This window comes from Staurois parvus, unplaced genomic scaffold, assembly GCF_062004578.1.
Source record: "Staurois parvus isolate SC_StPar_1 unplaced genomic scaffold, SC_StPar_1.0 ptg000959l, whole genome shotgun sequence".
Lineage (NCBI taxonomy): Eukaryota > Metazoa > Chordata > Amphibia > Anura > Ranidae > Staurois > Staurois parvus.
The window spans coordinates 224162-240738 of record NW_028318755.1 but is presented as its reverse complement, the minus strand read 5'-3'; the positions used below and the strand labels follow the sequence as shown (position 1 = coordinate 240738).

Here is a 16577-nt window from a genome sequence, read left to right as displayed (position 1 = left end):
GATTCGATACGGGCAAACCCACTGCGCTTGCGACCTGCGTTTTTGGGTGTTAACATTGCACTGACACCCACTGCAGATTCCAAGGGCAGTGCGTTTTTACTGTTGGGCAGTAAACGCGCATAGAATGTGGGTTTCCCACACCATGTTATGGTGTGGATGGGCCCTAAAAATACTAAACAGGCATACCTGCAAGAGAGACTAAATACTTAAAACGGTACTGTATTCAGGAAAGATCAGAAATCTGCTCCAAAAAATTACACTTCTGGGATGTTAGTCTCCCTGTTCCCCTGAAGTACTGATTCCTTCTGTTGACCTACACATCTTTTATAAAATGCACTGTGTGGATGACCATGGAGATTCACACTCTTGGAGATGTTGGTTTTCCAATGTACTCCAACAAAGGATTTTTGTCAGCAGGAAAGGTAACAATTCAGTCTTCTTTTTTGCAGGTATGCATGTTCTATTTTTATGACAAGTTTGCTTTAAAAAACTAAACTGTACAGACATTTCAACTATATACAAAGGAAATGTGTGTTTTTTCAATTCTTCCTTCTCAGTCTACAGACATACGCCTTCCTGGTTAATTAAGCCACCCTGTAGCATAGTAGTCATCCATCAATGTGTGACCTGAGATTTCAGTACAGAAATTTTTGTTCAATAAAATAACTCTAACCCAGGGGTCTCCAAACTTTCTAAACAAAGGGCAAGTATACAGTCCTTCAGACTTTAGAGGGGCTGTACTGTGGCCACTGATAGTAGAAAAGGTCTCAACGTCATTTGGAAAAAACAATGCCCAATCATTGGTGGTGTTGGAAAGAATTGTGCCCCATTGTTGGTGTCATTAGGTGGAGTTGTGATCTTTCATTGGTGTCAGTAGGGGAATATATGCCCCATTGTTGGTATCAGTGGAAATAGTGACCCAGGGGCCAGGTAAAAGCCAGCAAAGGGCAGCATCTAGCCCCCCGGGCTGCAATTTGGAGACCACTGCTCTAACCCATTCTTGTTCTGACTACTGCAATGCCACCCGATAGCATGTATTTGTACAATATTTACACAATTATTATTTTTTATTTAGGAATGGTGTTCTATTCTATATCTGATGTAACAGACAAGCTGGTTGCTCTTGCTGAATGTTCAGTACCGACATTACAGGATGACTTCTGGATCAGAAATGCATGCTTAGAAAAAATTGATTCATGGAAAACTGTAGTTGAAGAGTTGAATCCAGCAGCTATGGCAGCCTTTGATTTGGCTTGTACGCAAGCCCATCTTTGGAAAACATGCAAGCAGCTATTAGAGACTTCAGAGAGGCGTCTGCTAACCAGCATTGAAGCACAGGGTATGTAAATTATGAATGAATGAAATATACTGCTTGTAATACAAACATTACTTGAAACTCCAAAATCGTTTTGTATTTTATGAAAGCAGGGGCACTGCAGAATAACATGTTGGCAGTTTCAATATTTTATGTTGTGCAACTGTTTATATAATCTATATTTTCAAAAAATAAATAAGATATTATTTTTAGTGCACACAAACCTACAATACCATTTTTTATTAAAATATAAAAGTTAAGTTTTTTTTTTTTTTACATTCTTAATCAGGAATTGCCATATTAGATCTTGCCCATCTGGAGATCTGAGGAGGAGGAGGATTGGTGAAACCATATCACCTGTTTGTAACATGAAGGAAAAAGTGTGGAAAATTAAAATGAATATCAATTAAGCTCATTTACCGCTCAGTGATGGGAATGAGGGTATATAGTGCTGCAAATGTGTTTTCTATATTGCTTTGCACATTTTAGGTTTTACACCTTTATTATTTATTATATACATGCAGGGTATGCACTTTATTATCTGAGATGTATAGTATTGCATTGAGGTTTTAGGTGCTGCAGATTTTGATATGATTCATAATGATAGCTGAGAGACTAAACCCACAATAGTAAAATCAGTCTATATATGCAGTAAAGCATGCTTGTTATACTCACTGTGGAACCAAATTGGTTAACCCTTTCCATTGTGTAAAAAGACGGTTTGATCCTGTCTTCTCTGACCCTCCCTTCTTTTACTGCCCCCAATCCATCTGCCATAATAGAGAGCATTAGTGGCAAGTCTGCACATGCTCTGTTTGGTATGTATTGCTAGGAAGAATTAAAACTCCTCCTACAAGATTAACAAGTGCTCAGCTGGACACTGATATAAGTCACAAGACTGCTATATACTGCATATGTATGAGAAAAGGTATTTAGCAGTATATATTTACTAAAATAATTGCATTTCCATGTTCTGTGGACAGCTGGATACAGTGAATGCAGGGTCATTAGTTTAGTAACACTTTAAAAGAGAAGTAGAGGGATTGCTTTTTTTCCCCCAATTACTGTATACTTACCTAGGTGGATGCAGCTTCGGTCCAATGCTGCATCTGTTCCCCTCCAGTTCTAAGTGTGAGAACTTAGCGATCACATGCTGATTACTGAGTTCTCACAGCCACACTGAGCAGAGAGGGGTGAGTGTCAGTCACCATTGTGTGCTCTGCCCCCCTCCATGCTCACTGGACCGCTGGGCTGTGGAGGGGGAGGAAGCAGCTGGCTCAGGCTCTCAGTGGCTCACTGAGAGGCTGAGCCAGGTCCCGCTTCAGACTCTCAGGAGTCTTTAAAGTCAGGATCTTTTCCCAGCCTGAAACGGCTGAGTGACATCAGCCGGCAGCAGGCTTCAGCCCGCTGTCAGCTGAAAACGGGTCACAGGAGTGCAGAATGCACTCCTGTGATCCACAGGAGAAGTAGAGCCAAAAGAGCTTTGGCTGTACTTCTCTTATAATGATACAGTATATTACTTTATGGTGGTAAAAATATGTAACGAGTTTCTACCAAGCTTAATTTTTTTTTATTTTTATTAAAGTGTTACTAAACCCAGAACACTGCATTTACTATATATAGTCTCCCACAGTACACAGAACATGAAAATGCAATTATTTTAGTAAATATAAACTGCTAAATACCTTTTCTCATCAGCAGCTGGAGCACTCGTGTGACTTCTATCACTGTCCAGCACTGGTTAACGTTTGTGGGAGGAGTTTTCATTTTCCTCTAGGAGGATGGAGGACCCCTTACCTCTGTGTGGACAGTGCTGATTGGCCCTGTGCTTATCACATGCGCACTCCCAAGAAAGAAAAAAAACTAGTAATACACACCAAACTGAGCATGTGCAGAGTGACTCCAAACCTCTGTTCTGTCAAGAAATATTTAGGGGACAATGGAAGAAGGGGAAGATCAAAGAAGAGAGGATAAAACCTCCCTTTTTCACAATGTGGAGAATTAACCCCTTAGGTTCTACAGTGAGTATAACAAGCATGCTTTACTACATATACAGTCAGGTCCATAAATATTGGGACATTGACACAATTCTAACATTTTTGGCTCTATACACCACCACAATGGATTTGAAATGAAACGAACAAGATGTGCTTTAACTGCAGACTGTCAGCTTTAATTTGAGGGTATTTACATCCGAATCAGGTGAACGGTGTAGGAATTACAACAGTTTGCATATGTGCCTCCCACTTGTTAAGGGGCCAAAAGTAATGGGACAATTGGCTTCTCAGCTGTTCCATGGCCAGGTGTGTGTTGTTCTCTCATTATCCCAATTACAATAAGCAGATAAAAGGTCCAGAGTTCATTTCAAGTGTACTATTTGCATTTGGAATCTGTTGCTGTCAACTCTCAAGATGAGATCCAAAGAGCTGTCACTATTAGTAAAGCAAGCCATCATTAGGCTGAAAAAACAAAACAAACCCATCAGAGTGATAGCAAAAACATTAGGCGTGGCCAAAACAACTGTTTGGAACATCCTTAAAAAGAAGGAACGCATCGGTGAGCTCAGCAACACCAAAAGACCCGGAAGACCACGGAAAACAACTGTGGTGGATGACCGAAGAATTCTTTCCCTGGTGAAGAAAACACCCTTCACAACAGCTGGCCAGATCAAAAACACTCTCCAGGAGGTAGGTGTATGTGTGTCAAAGTCAACAATCAAGAGAAGACTTCACCAGAGTGAATACAGAGGGTTCACCACAAGATGTAAACCATTGGTGAGCCTCAAAAACAGGAAGGCCAGATTAGAGTTTGCCAAACGAAATCTAAAAAAGCCTTCACAGTTCTGGAACAACATCCTAGGGACAGATGAGACCAAGATCAACTTGTACCAGAGTGATGGGAAGAGAAGTGTATGGAGAAGGAAAGGAACTGCTCATGATCCTAAGCATACCACCTCATCCGTGAAGCATGGTGGTGGTAGTGTCATGGCGTGGGCATGTATGGCTGCCAATGGAACTGGTTCTCTTGTATTTATTGATGATGTGACTGCTGACAAAAGCAGCCGGATGAATTCTGAAGTGTTTCGGGAATATTATTTGCTCATATTCAGCCAAATGCTTCAGAACTCATTGGACGCCGCTTCACAGTGCAGATGGACAATGACCCAAAGCATACTGCAAAAGCAACCAAAGAGTTTTTTAAGGGAAAGAAGTGGAATGTTATGCAATGGCCAAGTCAATCACCTGACCTGAACCCGATTGAGCATGCATTTCACTTGCTGAAGACAAAACTGAAGGGAAAATGCCCCAAGAACAAGCAGGAACTGAAGAAAGCTGCAGTAGAGGCCTGGCAGAGCATAACCAGGGATGAAACCCAGCGTCTGGTGTGTCTCTGCGTTCCAGACTTCAGGCTGTAATTGACTGCAAAGGATTTTCAACCAAGTATTAAAAAGTGAAAGTTTGATTTATGATTATTATTCTGTCCCATTACTTTTGGTCCCTTAAGAAGTGGGAGGCACATATGCAAACTGTTGTAATTCCTACACCGTTCACCTGATTTGGATGTAAATACCCTCAAATTAAAGCTGACAGTCTGCAGTTAAAGCACATCGTGTTTGTTTCATTTCAAATCCATTGTGGTGGTGTATAGAGCCAAAAATGTTAGAATTGTGTCGATGTCCCAATATTTATGGACCTGACTGTACATACTGATTTTACTATTGTGGGTTTAGTAACACTTTAGTGCTTTTCTGATGTCTTTGTCTGTTGGTAAACTCAGCCACAATCTGTCAGAAGGTGCCTTAATCTGAACATCTTTGATAGCATTGAGAGGTTAGGGGATAACCCATCACATTTGAAATCATGTAGGGTACCATCTAGATAACAATGTGAAGTTAGTTTTTTACGCAGATGTGTTTTTGAAAGTGAAATTTGTCGTCTGCAGATCCATTGCCAGGTATCCTTGCCACTTTTCAAAATATGAGGGTAGGGCATTTCAATGCCTAAGCCTAAATTATCAACTATATTCATCTATTTTTAACCCCTTTCTTCAGAAAGAGGTTAAAAATAGATGAATAAAGTTGAGAATTTAGGCTTAGGCATTGAAGGTCATCCCTGCATTAACCCCTTTAACGGTATTCCCGAGTGTAGCTCGGGGTTAAGTTTCAGTACCAGAAGCAGTAACTAGGAGCTATACTCAGGGTTACGCTGCAGCGTTGCTCTGGGATCCCTGGATCACTTACCTTGTCCCGCGGTCCCTCACTGTCCTCCCGCTGCATCCCTGGCAATGTCCTCCAGGTTTCCGGTCCCTGCGAGCGTCGGGATGCACGGGGGTGGGAGATTCAAAAATGTCAAAATTTTACATACATATAATACACTAAAATCTGATAGTATTACATTGCTGTATCAAACCATGTCACATACATTTTGTCCCTAGTGCTTTGTCCAATGCCCTGCCTGTATTTTACCGTTCTTTCTGCCGGGAAACTGAGAAACGTCCATGTCATCCAAAAAGCATCCCTTTAGGTCAAAAGCGGTTTTAGACCAGCTAGAGAACAGAGATAGTAAATTAGAACCACTTGCAGAATTGAGTGATAGTGATTTGTGGGGAAATTCGTCATCACACTGAAAACGATTCTGTGACTGAGCTCAGAACTTGGCGCTCTTTTACAAATTTCAGTGTTTTTGGTTTGATTACATTGAGTAAAATATATTATTTTTATATTATTATTTTTTATGATTTATATTATGATTTCGTGTTTCAAATTTTATCATACCCAGGATGTTTACTAGACTCTTGTTCGGACAGATTTCAGGGAGTTTATCCTAAGAATTACAGGCCTACAATAAAAAAACAACATATTTCCAAAACAATGAAAACAATGTACCGCTTTGAGCACAGAAATACTGACATAATCACACAGCTAGGGAGGTTAAGTTTGAACTGTGTAAAAGTCCCATACAAGGCAACTGTTGAATACAGTTCTCTATTTGAAGGTGTTTTGTGTTGTATCTTTTAGGTCAATTTGCAGTAAAGCAAGGAGCATAAATCATTGTACTATATTAACCATTGACCTCTGAAAAGTTTTACCCCTTTCATGACCAGGGCATTTTTTTGCTATTCAGCACTGTGGTGCTTTAAGTGGCAATTGCTCATTCATGCTACACTGTACCCAAATTAAATTTACAGTATGCCATGTTTTCAAACAAATGGAGTTTTCTCGTGGTTGTGGTTAATTACCACTGCTTGTGTTTTTTTTTTTTTTTTTTGCTATAAATTTGAAAAAATACAGAAATTTTTAAAATAAAAACAGGCTTTTATCAGTTTCTGTTGTAAAATTTTGCAAAAAGTAATCTTTCTTCTTAAATTGAGGCCATAATGTAGTCTGCTATATTTCTTTGGTAAAAATAACTAATATCAGTGTATATTATTTAGTGTCTGTGAAAGTTAATTTACAAATTATGGCATATATATTTGTAAATTAATAAATCCTGATCTTTTTGAACAGCCTATCTCATTTCTTGAGGCCCTAAATGTCAGGACAATACAACCCCCCCCCCAAAAAAAATGACCCCATTTTGGAAACTAGACAGTCCAAGGTATTTAGTAAGAGGTATGGCAAGTTCTTCGAAGTCGTTAAGAAATGAATGTCACCAGTGCAGTACAGCGTCATCATATGACAGGTGTAGCGGTGAACAGGAATACTGAGTGGTGAAAGTACAGTGTCACTATGACACTGAACTACTCTGAAGACGGCATGTAAAAAAAAAAAAAGATGTAAAGGGGAAAAAAAATGTTTGCTTTAATTTTTATTAACTTTTTATTTTCTCCATTTTTTTTTTTTTTTTTTTTTACATACAGTCATCAAAGTAGTTCAGTGTCACCATAGTGACACTACTACTCTGGGGGGTAAACCAGAATTTGCTGTGATTGGCCACAACTATAACATGATACAGGGTGTTATGATTGGCCCATGTACCATGTGATCACTGGTTACCGATCACACATAGTAGTAAGCAATGTTTCATGAATGGTTTCCATTCATAGCTAGGTGACATGATCACGGTGATCATGTGGTATCTGTGCCAATCACAGCGGGCAGATACTAAGCACCGCAATCTGGCGGATAAAGTGGTCGCAGATCATATCACCGCACACCCCAGGGGGCGTGCATGGTGTACATGAGCTGGCTCATGTACTGGTACGTCATGGCTTCTGTTCAAGCCATCGGGCAGCAGTAAAATTAGCAGTAAGTGGTTAATGTGTGTTTTACTAAAAAAGAATGTTGTACACACACAAACTACGTACAACTGTAGGAAAACTATTCAAGACATAACAAAGTATTACATACATATACAATGCCTACACATGCTACCTAACCCTTCTAACAAATATGCATGGACACATTTAAAATCACATTTTGTTGCTTTGTAGCATGAAATGAAGACTGGCATAGTTTTTGTTTTATCGAGCTGTATTAACACGCAACTTCTAACATCCTAGTGAAAGATATAGTGCCAAAATGTCCGAATAAAATGTTTAAAAATTAAAAACAGAATCACTGTGTTGGAAAACGGTTCACCCCCCTGTGTCAGTATTTTGTTAAACCGCCCTGCTTTCATTACAGACTTAAATCTGTTGGGATATACACTATATTGCGAAAAGTATTGGGACACCCCTCCAGATTATTGGATTCAGGTGTTTCAATCACCTCCATGACCACAGGTGTATAAAATCAATCACCTAGGCATGCAGACTTCTTCTACAAATGTTTTGAAAGAATGGGCCACTCTCAGGATGTCAGTGAATTCAAGAGTGGTACTGTGATAGTTTGCCACCTGTGCAGAAAGTCCATCTGTGAAATTTCCTTGCTACTAAATATTTCATGGTCAACTGTTAGTGGTATTATAACAAACTGGAAGCAAGTGGGAACAACAGCAACTCGGCCACGAAGTGGTAGGCCACGTAAAAAGTGTACAGTGCACTGAGGTTGCCAACTGTCTGCAGAGTCAATAGCTAAAGACCTCCAAACTTCACGTGGCCTTCAGATTAGCACAACAACAGTGCGTAAAGAGCTTCATGGAATGGGTTTCCATGGGTGAGCAGTTGCATCTAAGCCTTACATCACCTAGCACAATGCACTGGACTCTAGAGCAATGGAGATGTGTTCTCTGGAGTGACGAATCACACTTCCCTGTCTGTCACGTCTGATGGACGTGTCTGGGTTTGGCAGTTGCCAGGAGAACAGTACTTGCCTAACTTGACATTGTGCCAAGTGTAAAGTTTGGTGGAGGGAAGATTTATAATGTGGGGTTGTTTTGCAGGGGTTGGGTTTGACCTCTTAGTTCCATTGAAGGGAGCTTTTAAGGTGTCAGCATACCAAGACATTTTGGGCAATTTCATGCTCCCAACTTTGTGGGAACAGTTTGAGGATTGCCCCTTCCTGTTCCAACATGACTGCACACCAGTGCACAAAGCAAGGTCCATAAAGACATGAATGAGAGCATTTGGTGTGGAGGAACTTAACTGGCATGCACAGAGTCCTGACCTCAACCTGATAGAACACCTTTGGGATGAATTAGAGAGGAGACTGCAAGCCAGGCCTTCTCAACCGACATCCGTGCCTGACCTCACAAATGCGCTTCTGGAAGAATGGTCAAATATAGACACACTCCTAAACCTTGTGAACAGCCTTCCCAGAAGAGTTGAAGCTGTTACAGTTGTGTTCAAAATAATAGCAGTGAGTTGAAAAAAGTGAATAAAGCTCAACATCCTTCTAATAGCTTTTATTTCCATACACACAAATGCATTGGGAACACTACACATTCTATTCCAAATCAAAACCTGAAGAAAAATATATCAAATTTGTGTTGTTCCTCTAAAAAAAATTGAAGAAAAGTGAATAGCAGTGTTTGTATTCTTCTTTACAAACGCAAACATTCACTATATAATCTGAAAAATGTTTGAAGATTTTGCTTTCCTTTGAATCACTTAATTAATATTTAGTTGGATAACCACTGTTTCTGAGAACTGCTGTACATCTGTGTTGCATGGAGTCAACCAACTTTTGGCACCTGTGAACAGGTATTCCAGCCCAGGATGATTGGACTACATTCTACAGTTCTTCTCTATTTCCTGGTTTTGCCTCAGAAACTGCATTTTTGATGTCACCCCAGTGAATTGAATTAAGATCCGCAAATTGGCCTGGCCACTCCATAACGTCAATCTTGTTGGTCTGGAACCAAGATGTTGCAAGTTTACTGGTGTGTTTGGGGTCGTTGCCTTGTTGGAACACCCATTTCAAGGGCATTTCCTGTTCAGCATAAGGCAGCATGACCTCTTCAAATATTCTGATGTGTTCAAACTGATCCATGATCCCTGGTATGCGATAAATAGGTCCAACACCGTAGTATGAGAAACATCCCCATATCATGATGCTTGCGCAACCATGCTTCACTGTCTTCACAGTGTACTGTGGCTTGAATTCAGTGTTTGGGGGTCGTCTGACAAACTGTCTCCGGCCACTAGACCCAAAAAGAACAATCTTACTTTCATCAGTCCACAAAATGTTGCTCCATTTCTCTTTAGGCCAGTCAATGTGCTCTTTGGCAAATTGTAACCTCTTCAGCACGTCTTTCTTTCAACAGTGGGACTTTGCGGGGGCTTCTTGCAGATAGCTTGGCTTCACATAGGCGTCTTCTAATTGTAACAGTACTCACAGGTAACGTTACACCTTCTTTGATCTTCCTGGAGCTGATTGTTGGCTGAGTCCTTGCCAGTTTGGCTATTCTTCTATCCATTCAAATGGTAGTTTTTTGCTTTCTTCCACGTCTTTCAGGTTTTGGTTGCCATCTTAAAGCATTTGCGATCATTTTAGCTGAGCAGCCTATCATTTTCTGCACTTCTTCATATGTTTTCCCCTCTCCAATCAACTTTTTAATCAAGGTACGCTGTTCTTCTGAACAATGTCTAGAACAACCCATTTTCCTCAGAATTTCAGAGAGAAATGCACTGTAACCAGCATGTACATTTGCTGCCTTCCTTCCTTAAATAAGGGCAATAATTGCCACCTGTTTTTCAAAGAATGAATGACCTCACTAATAGAACTCCACACTGCTATTATTTTGAACATGCCCCTTTCAATTAGTGATTCAATTACACAGAATCAGCAGCATGCATGTCATGACTGTTGGGTCTGTTGGATTTCTATTACTCTACTACACCTGCTAGTAAATTATTTGCCATGTAGAAATATCATTTCTACCAAAAACAGTGATTGATCAGGTTAGTGATGTCTGACTGCTATTATTTTGAACACAACTATATAACTGCAAAGGCTGGGCCAACTCAATATTGATCCTACAGACTAAGACTGGGATGCCATGTCTTTGCAAAAAAAAAAAAAAAATTCCAATACGTGTAAATGAATTTGTTTACGTGAAAGTTATATCATTTGCAAATGGTTTTATATGCACTGGAATTTTTTCTTTTTAATTTTTACTGGTAATGGCAGTGATCAACGACTTATAGTGGGACTGCGGCGGGCATTGACACTGTGGGGAACTGACTCTTGGGCCCTGATTTACTAAGACTTGAGTCTACCAGCAGACTCTGAACATTCAGGCAGACTCAGTTAAATCAATCAAGACCTGTCAGTCTTCTGAGCAGCGTCTAGCAATCTCATTGATGAACATCTACTTTGCTATTAGTAAATGTGAAGTCGCGTCTGGCACATTTTTAGGTGCAATACCGGATATGTTCGCTAGATGGCGCACAAGCGTGGGCTTTGTAGCTTTGGCGTTTTGCTGTTAGCAAAAGAGAATACTTAGAATGTAACATGATTAGTACACCTATATTATTTTTTTATTTTTTTTTTTGCTGTTTCTCCAAAATGATCAGACAACTAATGCATTTACTAATGAATGTCATACATTCTATTTTCAAATGTTAAACATTTTCACACTTATATCTCAAATAATTTGGAATGTCTAGTTCTAGTTTCCTAATATAATGATATATCTTCATTCTCTTTAATCACGTAACTATTCTATGTTAAAGTCAAGTGCAGCGCTATAAATGCATGTGATCAATAATGAACGCATGTAAAAACCAAAAAGTGCAAATGCAATAATGATGTAAAATGGTAAATGGTGCTAAAATAAGTTCATATAATCATTCCTGAATAATGGAATGTCCTTCGTGTGAGAGTACCAACTCAGAGAGTGCCTATGAATGGAACATGTGGTTTCTCCGTGACGGACAGTAGTGCATGAACTCGTGAAAGATAAACCACCCTTGGGACTGGTCTACACTCACCAGAACAAAAGTATTAATGCGCATGGGTTATACACATCACACATCTGGGGGTGCAGCGGTATGCTGGCAGCTATGGGTTAGTCATCCAGCTCCAGCCATCCATCCATCAGAGTGGGTGCCCAAATGGTCCTGGGGAGGAATGAGCTCAGCCACAGGAGCCAGAAAGGTGCTTAATAGTGTAGTACACTGTCACAAGGGTGGATGACCTTTCACGAGTTCATGCACTACTGTTCGTGGTTATATTTATCTTGTGTAATACCATTTTAGCAGTCTATATAATTTGACCAGCGCTCGCTTTATCATTTTTAAACAATGTAACTATTCTACATTGTAGCTCAAACTGTGTCTCCCACAGTGGTTTAGTGGTTAGAGCTCAGAACTTACAGCACTTGGGTCATGGGTTCTAATCCCAGTCATGGCTGCATCCCAGTTTGCATGCTTTCCCTGTATGGATGTGTTTCTGCCAACACTCAAGACATGCTGTTAGGTTCATTGGACCTTGTTACATGGCTGAGTTTCTGCCCTTAGATTATATGCTCCTTGACATTTATGAACGTTAAAAAAATAGAGATCAATTTTCTGGGTTGTCAGTGCCAGGAATATTGATCAATCAATTATGATTTTGCCTAATGACTAGAAAGTGGATGAATGTTACCTGCGTCCTGTTCTTCTGCCATTTAGGAAATTTTCAAGTTTCATGCTGTGTATATTTCATTGTAACTTTTTTCTCTTCTTTTAAATCTGTCTCCTTATGCAACTTGACCCCCTCCCCCACCCCATCATCACCTGTCCCATATGCAAATCTATGGATCACCGCCCCACTCTTTTTAACTATTTACTGATCAAGTGAATGTGTCTCATTTTCTATCAGCTACAGCTCAGATCTCACATTTTTATACGATTACTGATTGTATATCACCACTAGTCTGATTGATTTCACAATCCCTGGTCAGTCCCGTTCCCTTACCTCTAATAATCTTTAGGACCAGTTCACACTACATGTGTTTCAGTTGCTTTTTCGGCACCACAAACGCACAGAAAGAAGGTTATATGGTTGTCAATGTCATAGTTCACATCAGCGCTTGCATTTTCTGTGCATTGCAGGTGCTGTAAACAAAGTTGACCACGCTGCATTGTTTCTGCACAGAACTGTACTGGAACACATTGAAACGTCCTTGAATGTACTAAAACGCACATGTCCCTAATTAAATTGAATAAAAAGAAAGTAGAAAAAACTAACTGGAAGGGATACAAAAATGCAATGCAATGTGTCCAAAACGCATCCAAAATGTACTGGAACACACTAAACATGCATGCCAAAAGGGCATGCAAAAACGCATCAGGAACACATCTAGACTGTTTCTATAGTGTGAACTGGCCCTTAGGACTTGTTCACAGCATTGGTGGTGCAGAAACGCATGCAAGAACACACATTTTCCAGCACAGCAAAGAAATGTAATGCCCTTTGCAGATGTGCGTGGTTAGGTGCAACACACTTTTAAAATAATATGCCTGCAGTATTTTTGCATGTTCCCACACATTAGGCAGGCCATTGACATTAACGAGCTGAAGAAAAAAAAAAAAAGTAAAAAATGCCCCATTCACACAGGTCCTCTGGCCTGTACAGCATGAATGAGTGGGTTGTTTATGTGGCTAGAGCCACCTGTTACACTATGGGGACACAGCAGCTGTATGAACACAGGTTTTAATCTGACAGGTGTGAAGGCGTGGGGAAGTGGCCCTGATTGCTTACTGTCTGTGTTCAGGGCTGTACACCTGCACCCATATGCTTGTCAAATTATGACCTGCAGTAATTCCATAGTGTAACATAGGTTGCCTGCAAACGGCGATAGCCACAAAAACAAACCACTGATTCCCACTCTACAGGCCACAGCACCCATGAGCCCCAAAACCTCAATTACACCTCAATTACACACACACAGCTTTTTTTATGAACTCCGTACAGTTTTATCATTTAGATTTCACATGAATATGGTTGGGATTATGTCCATTAATAATGTTTTTAGTGTATTTTTATCATAAATATAATTTGGATATTTTCTCTGGCGGTGGGGGGCTGTCAGGTATGCTGTATGGGGCCCTATGATATCTAACAGTGGCCCTGGGTGTATGCTTGTGTCTGTGCCACCTGTATAGTTAGGAAGAACCTTGAACCTCTGCTATGTACCTCAATGGATCTAGGAATTGGACATGTTTTCAACTGAAAATAAAACAATTATTAGTAATGTTTCCCCAGCAAATGAGGATCAGCTCCTTGGTGGAGAACAGCGATCTTGCCATGTCCAGATGTGGTCTGGAATTCCACAAAAGAACAATTCACAAAAATAAAAAATAGACTTGCAAATTACCACTAAACTCTCCTAACTACACTCCCATCCACTCACACTCCCCACTTCCGAGTGTGTGCAAACATCCTTCTGCCAACATCATGACGTATTTCCGGTATGACAGCTGCTCTAGCGCCTCCTCCAACAGCCGTCTTGGCGTTTATTTGTGCACTATAGCAATTTTACATACGGCTCCATTGTGTATATGACATTCGCAAATATATGTTTGCAGGTCTATTGTAGATTTGGCATTTATGAATGTATGCTTGCAGCTATACTATGTATATGACATTGGCAAATATATATTTGCCAGTAAAGGCCCAAAGTCAACATAAATTGGGGGCCCAATTTATTACTGTTAAGAGGATTGTAGAAAAAGAATAGCTCGCTGCACATTGAACACGACCTAATCATTGGTAGTTAACATGGTCTTGTGATGCAATAGGGGGCTTTTGGTTTGTTATTTTGGACATACTTGCACATGTGCGCTCTAACAAAGAAGATTTGGGCATATTAGATAGCTAGCAAAAATAAGTGTTAGGGGTGCTAGTGCATTTCAGATACTTGTATAGCGCTGTCAATTTATGCAGCGCTTTACATATAGATATGGTAAATTCACATCAGTCCCTAACCCTCAAGAGGCGTACTAAGAGCCCTAACTACATTCATACATATACTACGGCCAATTTTGACAGGATCCACTTAACCTACCAGCATGTCTTTAGAGTGTGGGAGGAAACCAGAGTACCCAGAGGAAACACAGGCACAGGGAGAACATGCAAACTCCAGGCAGGAGGTGCCATGGCTGGGATTCGAACCAACGACCCTAGTACTGCCAGGTGGAAGTGCTAACCATTTAGCCACTGTGCAACATTCAACTAGAACATGAAATAATCCCCCCCAAAAATACATAGTCCAAATGTTTATTGATCAAATACACATTCCACATTTATTTGGACAGCATCAAAAAGCTACATTCAATATCTTGGTGTGAAAAAAAAACAAAAAAACACAGGATTGATGTTGCTAAAATAGAACGGTCCTGCTCATAAGAGCTTACAATCTAAAAGATTATACTTCTAATGAACTGTGCTTTCACAGGTTACAGCAGGAAACAAACAGTTAATATCACTTGGGCTTATTCACAAAACAAGCTGCAGATTGAAATATCAATATAAAAATACATACGTGCCAAAATAAAAACACCTCCCACCTCCCCCAATCCCCCACACATACATTTCTCACCATGTTTGTCTGAAAACTGTATTTCATTCTAAATAAAGCAAACTTGGAAGAGCAGAGCAATGGACATGTGTTAGAAATACAATGCAAAGATAATAAACACAATCATTGTACAACAACACACAAACACACCTTAGAAGGAAGAATATGCAAAACATTTACAGCCCACATCAAAACACAGCGTGAGTGTGGCCTGGGGCAATTCACCACAATATCTCTTCCTCCCCAAACCACCACAGACAAGGACATGCAGAAATAATGTGCCTGTACAAGGCAAAAATCAGCCACAACTGCATCTCTTTATATAAGGTAGGCCAGACTCACCACTGTCATTCATTTGGTCAGAGAAAGTGTTTGCACCTGATTAATTCTCTTCCCACCTGTGTTAACCCTTGGTATACAGGCCCCACAAATCAGAGTCCGAAATAAAGCCACAGTGAAGTGTACCTGTGCAGCATACAACAGAACATTGAACAGGGATGTGAAAGGGAACCCTATTGGCAATATTTCTTGGCCCTATGGGCACAATTCACTCCAGATTATTTGCATGAGTTGAGGCAGTCACATGACCACATTTCGCATGCAATACTGAAAATGTCAATTCACTTTTGCTAGAATGAGGCATTTCCCATAAATCGGAAAAACACTCAGGAAATCAAACATAAAAAGGCCTTACACCCCGGTCACATCAAAGCCGATTTAGAAATTGTGCGACGTACAGTGAAGATGCCGATTTCCTTACGATTTGCAAGACATCTGACACAGATATCTATGCAAATCGTCACAAAAGTAGTACATGTACTACTTTGGAAACCATGTGACTGCTCTAATAGCAGACAATAGGGTGCGACTTGGCATACGATTTGCAAGTCGCATCCAGGGTGCACGATTTCAGGTGCGATTTGGGAATTGAAATTGTACCTAATATCCGATCTAATGAATGTGGATGTGAGTGTCTTAACGTAAGCTATTTGCTGCAGCACAATTTCAAAAGTAGTTCTCATCTAAGTTTTTCAGCATTTTGTAGTGATTTCACATATAGACTACAATAGAAATCGTAATGCAAAACACAATTGAAAACGCAATAACTCATTGGTAAATCTACAGAAAAACACGGTGAAATTGGCAACAAAAAGCACAATTTTAAATCACATCTAGTGTGAACCAAGCAGGCAATTCAACAAAGGAAATAAATCTTTGAAGGCATGCGGTATCTGCATGCTAAGATAAGGGTCTGTTATGGATTTGGGGGGGAGGGAGACTCCATGTCATTATTTTATTTTATTTTTTTTTATCCATTTCTTTCGCTCACTCTTCTCATGGTTTGACACTTTCCCAAAAGGAGGTGGAGTGCAAAC

General features: G+C 40.1%; 1 protein-coding gene across 1 annotated transcript in view; it reads left to right on the top strand.

Moving 5' to 3' along the window:
- The window catches only part of LOC149441688 (zinc finger FYVE domain-containing protein 26-like), a gene marked incomplete at its 3' end in the record, with an annotated part of 275032 nt that overhangs the window by 55203 nt on the left and 203252 nt on the right, over positions 1-16577 (top strand). The window contains exon 4 of the mRNA XM_089657042.1: positions 1076-1339. Within this exon, the coding sequence (XP_089513168.1) occupies positions 1076-1339 (264 nt within the window). The remainder of the gene's footprint in view (positions 1-1075; positions 1340-16577) is intronic.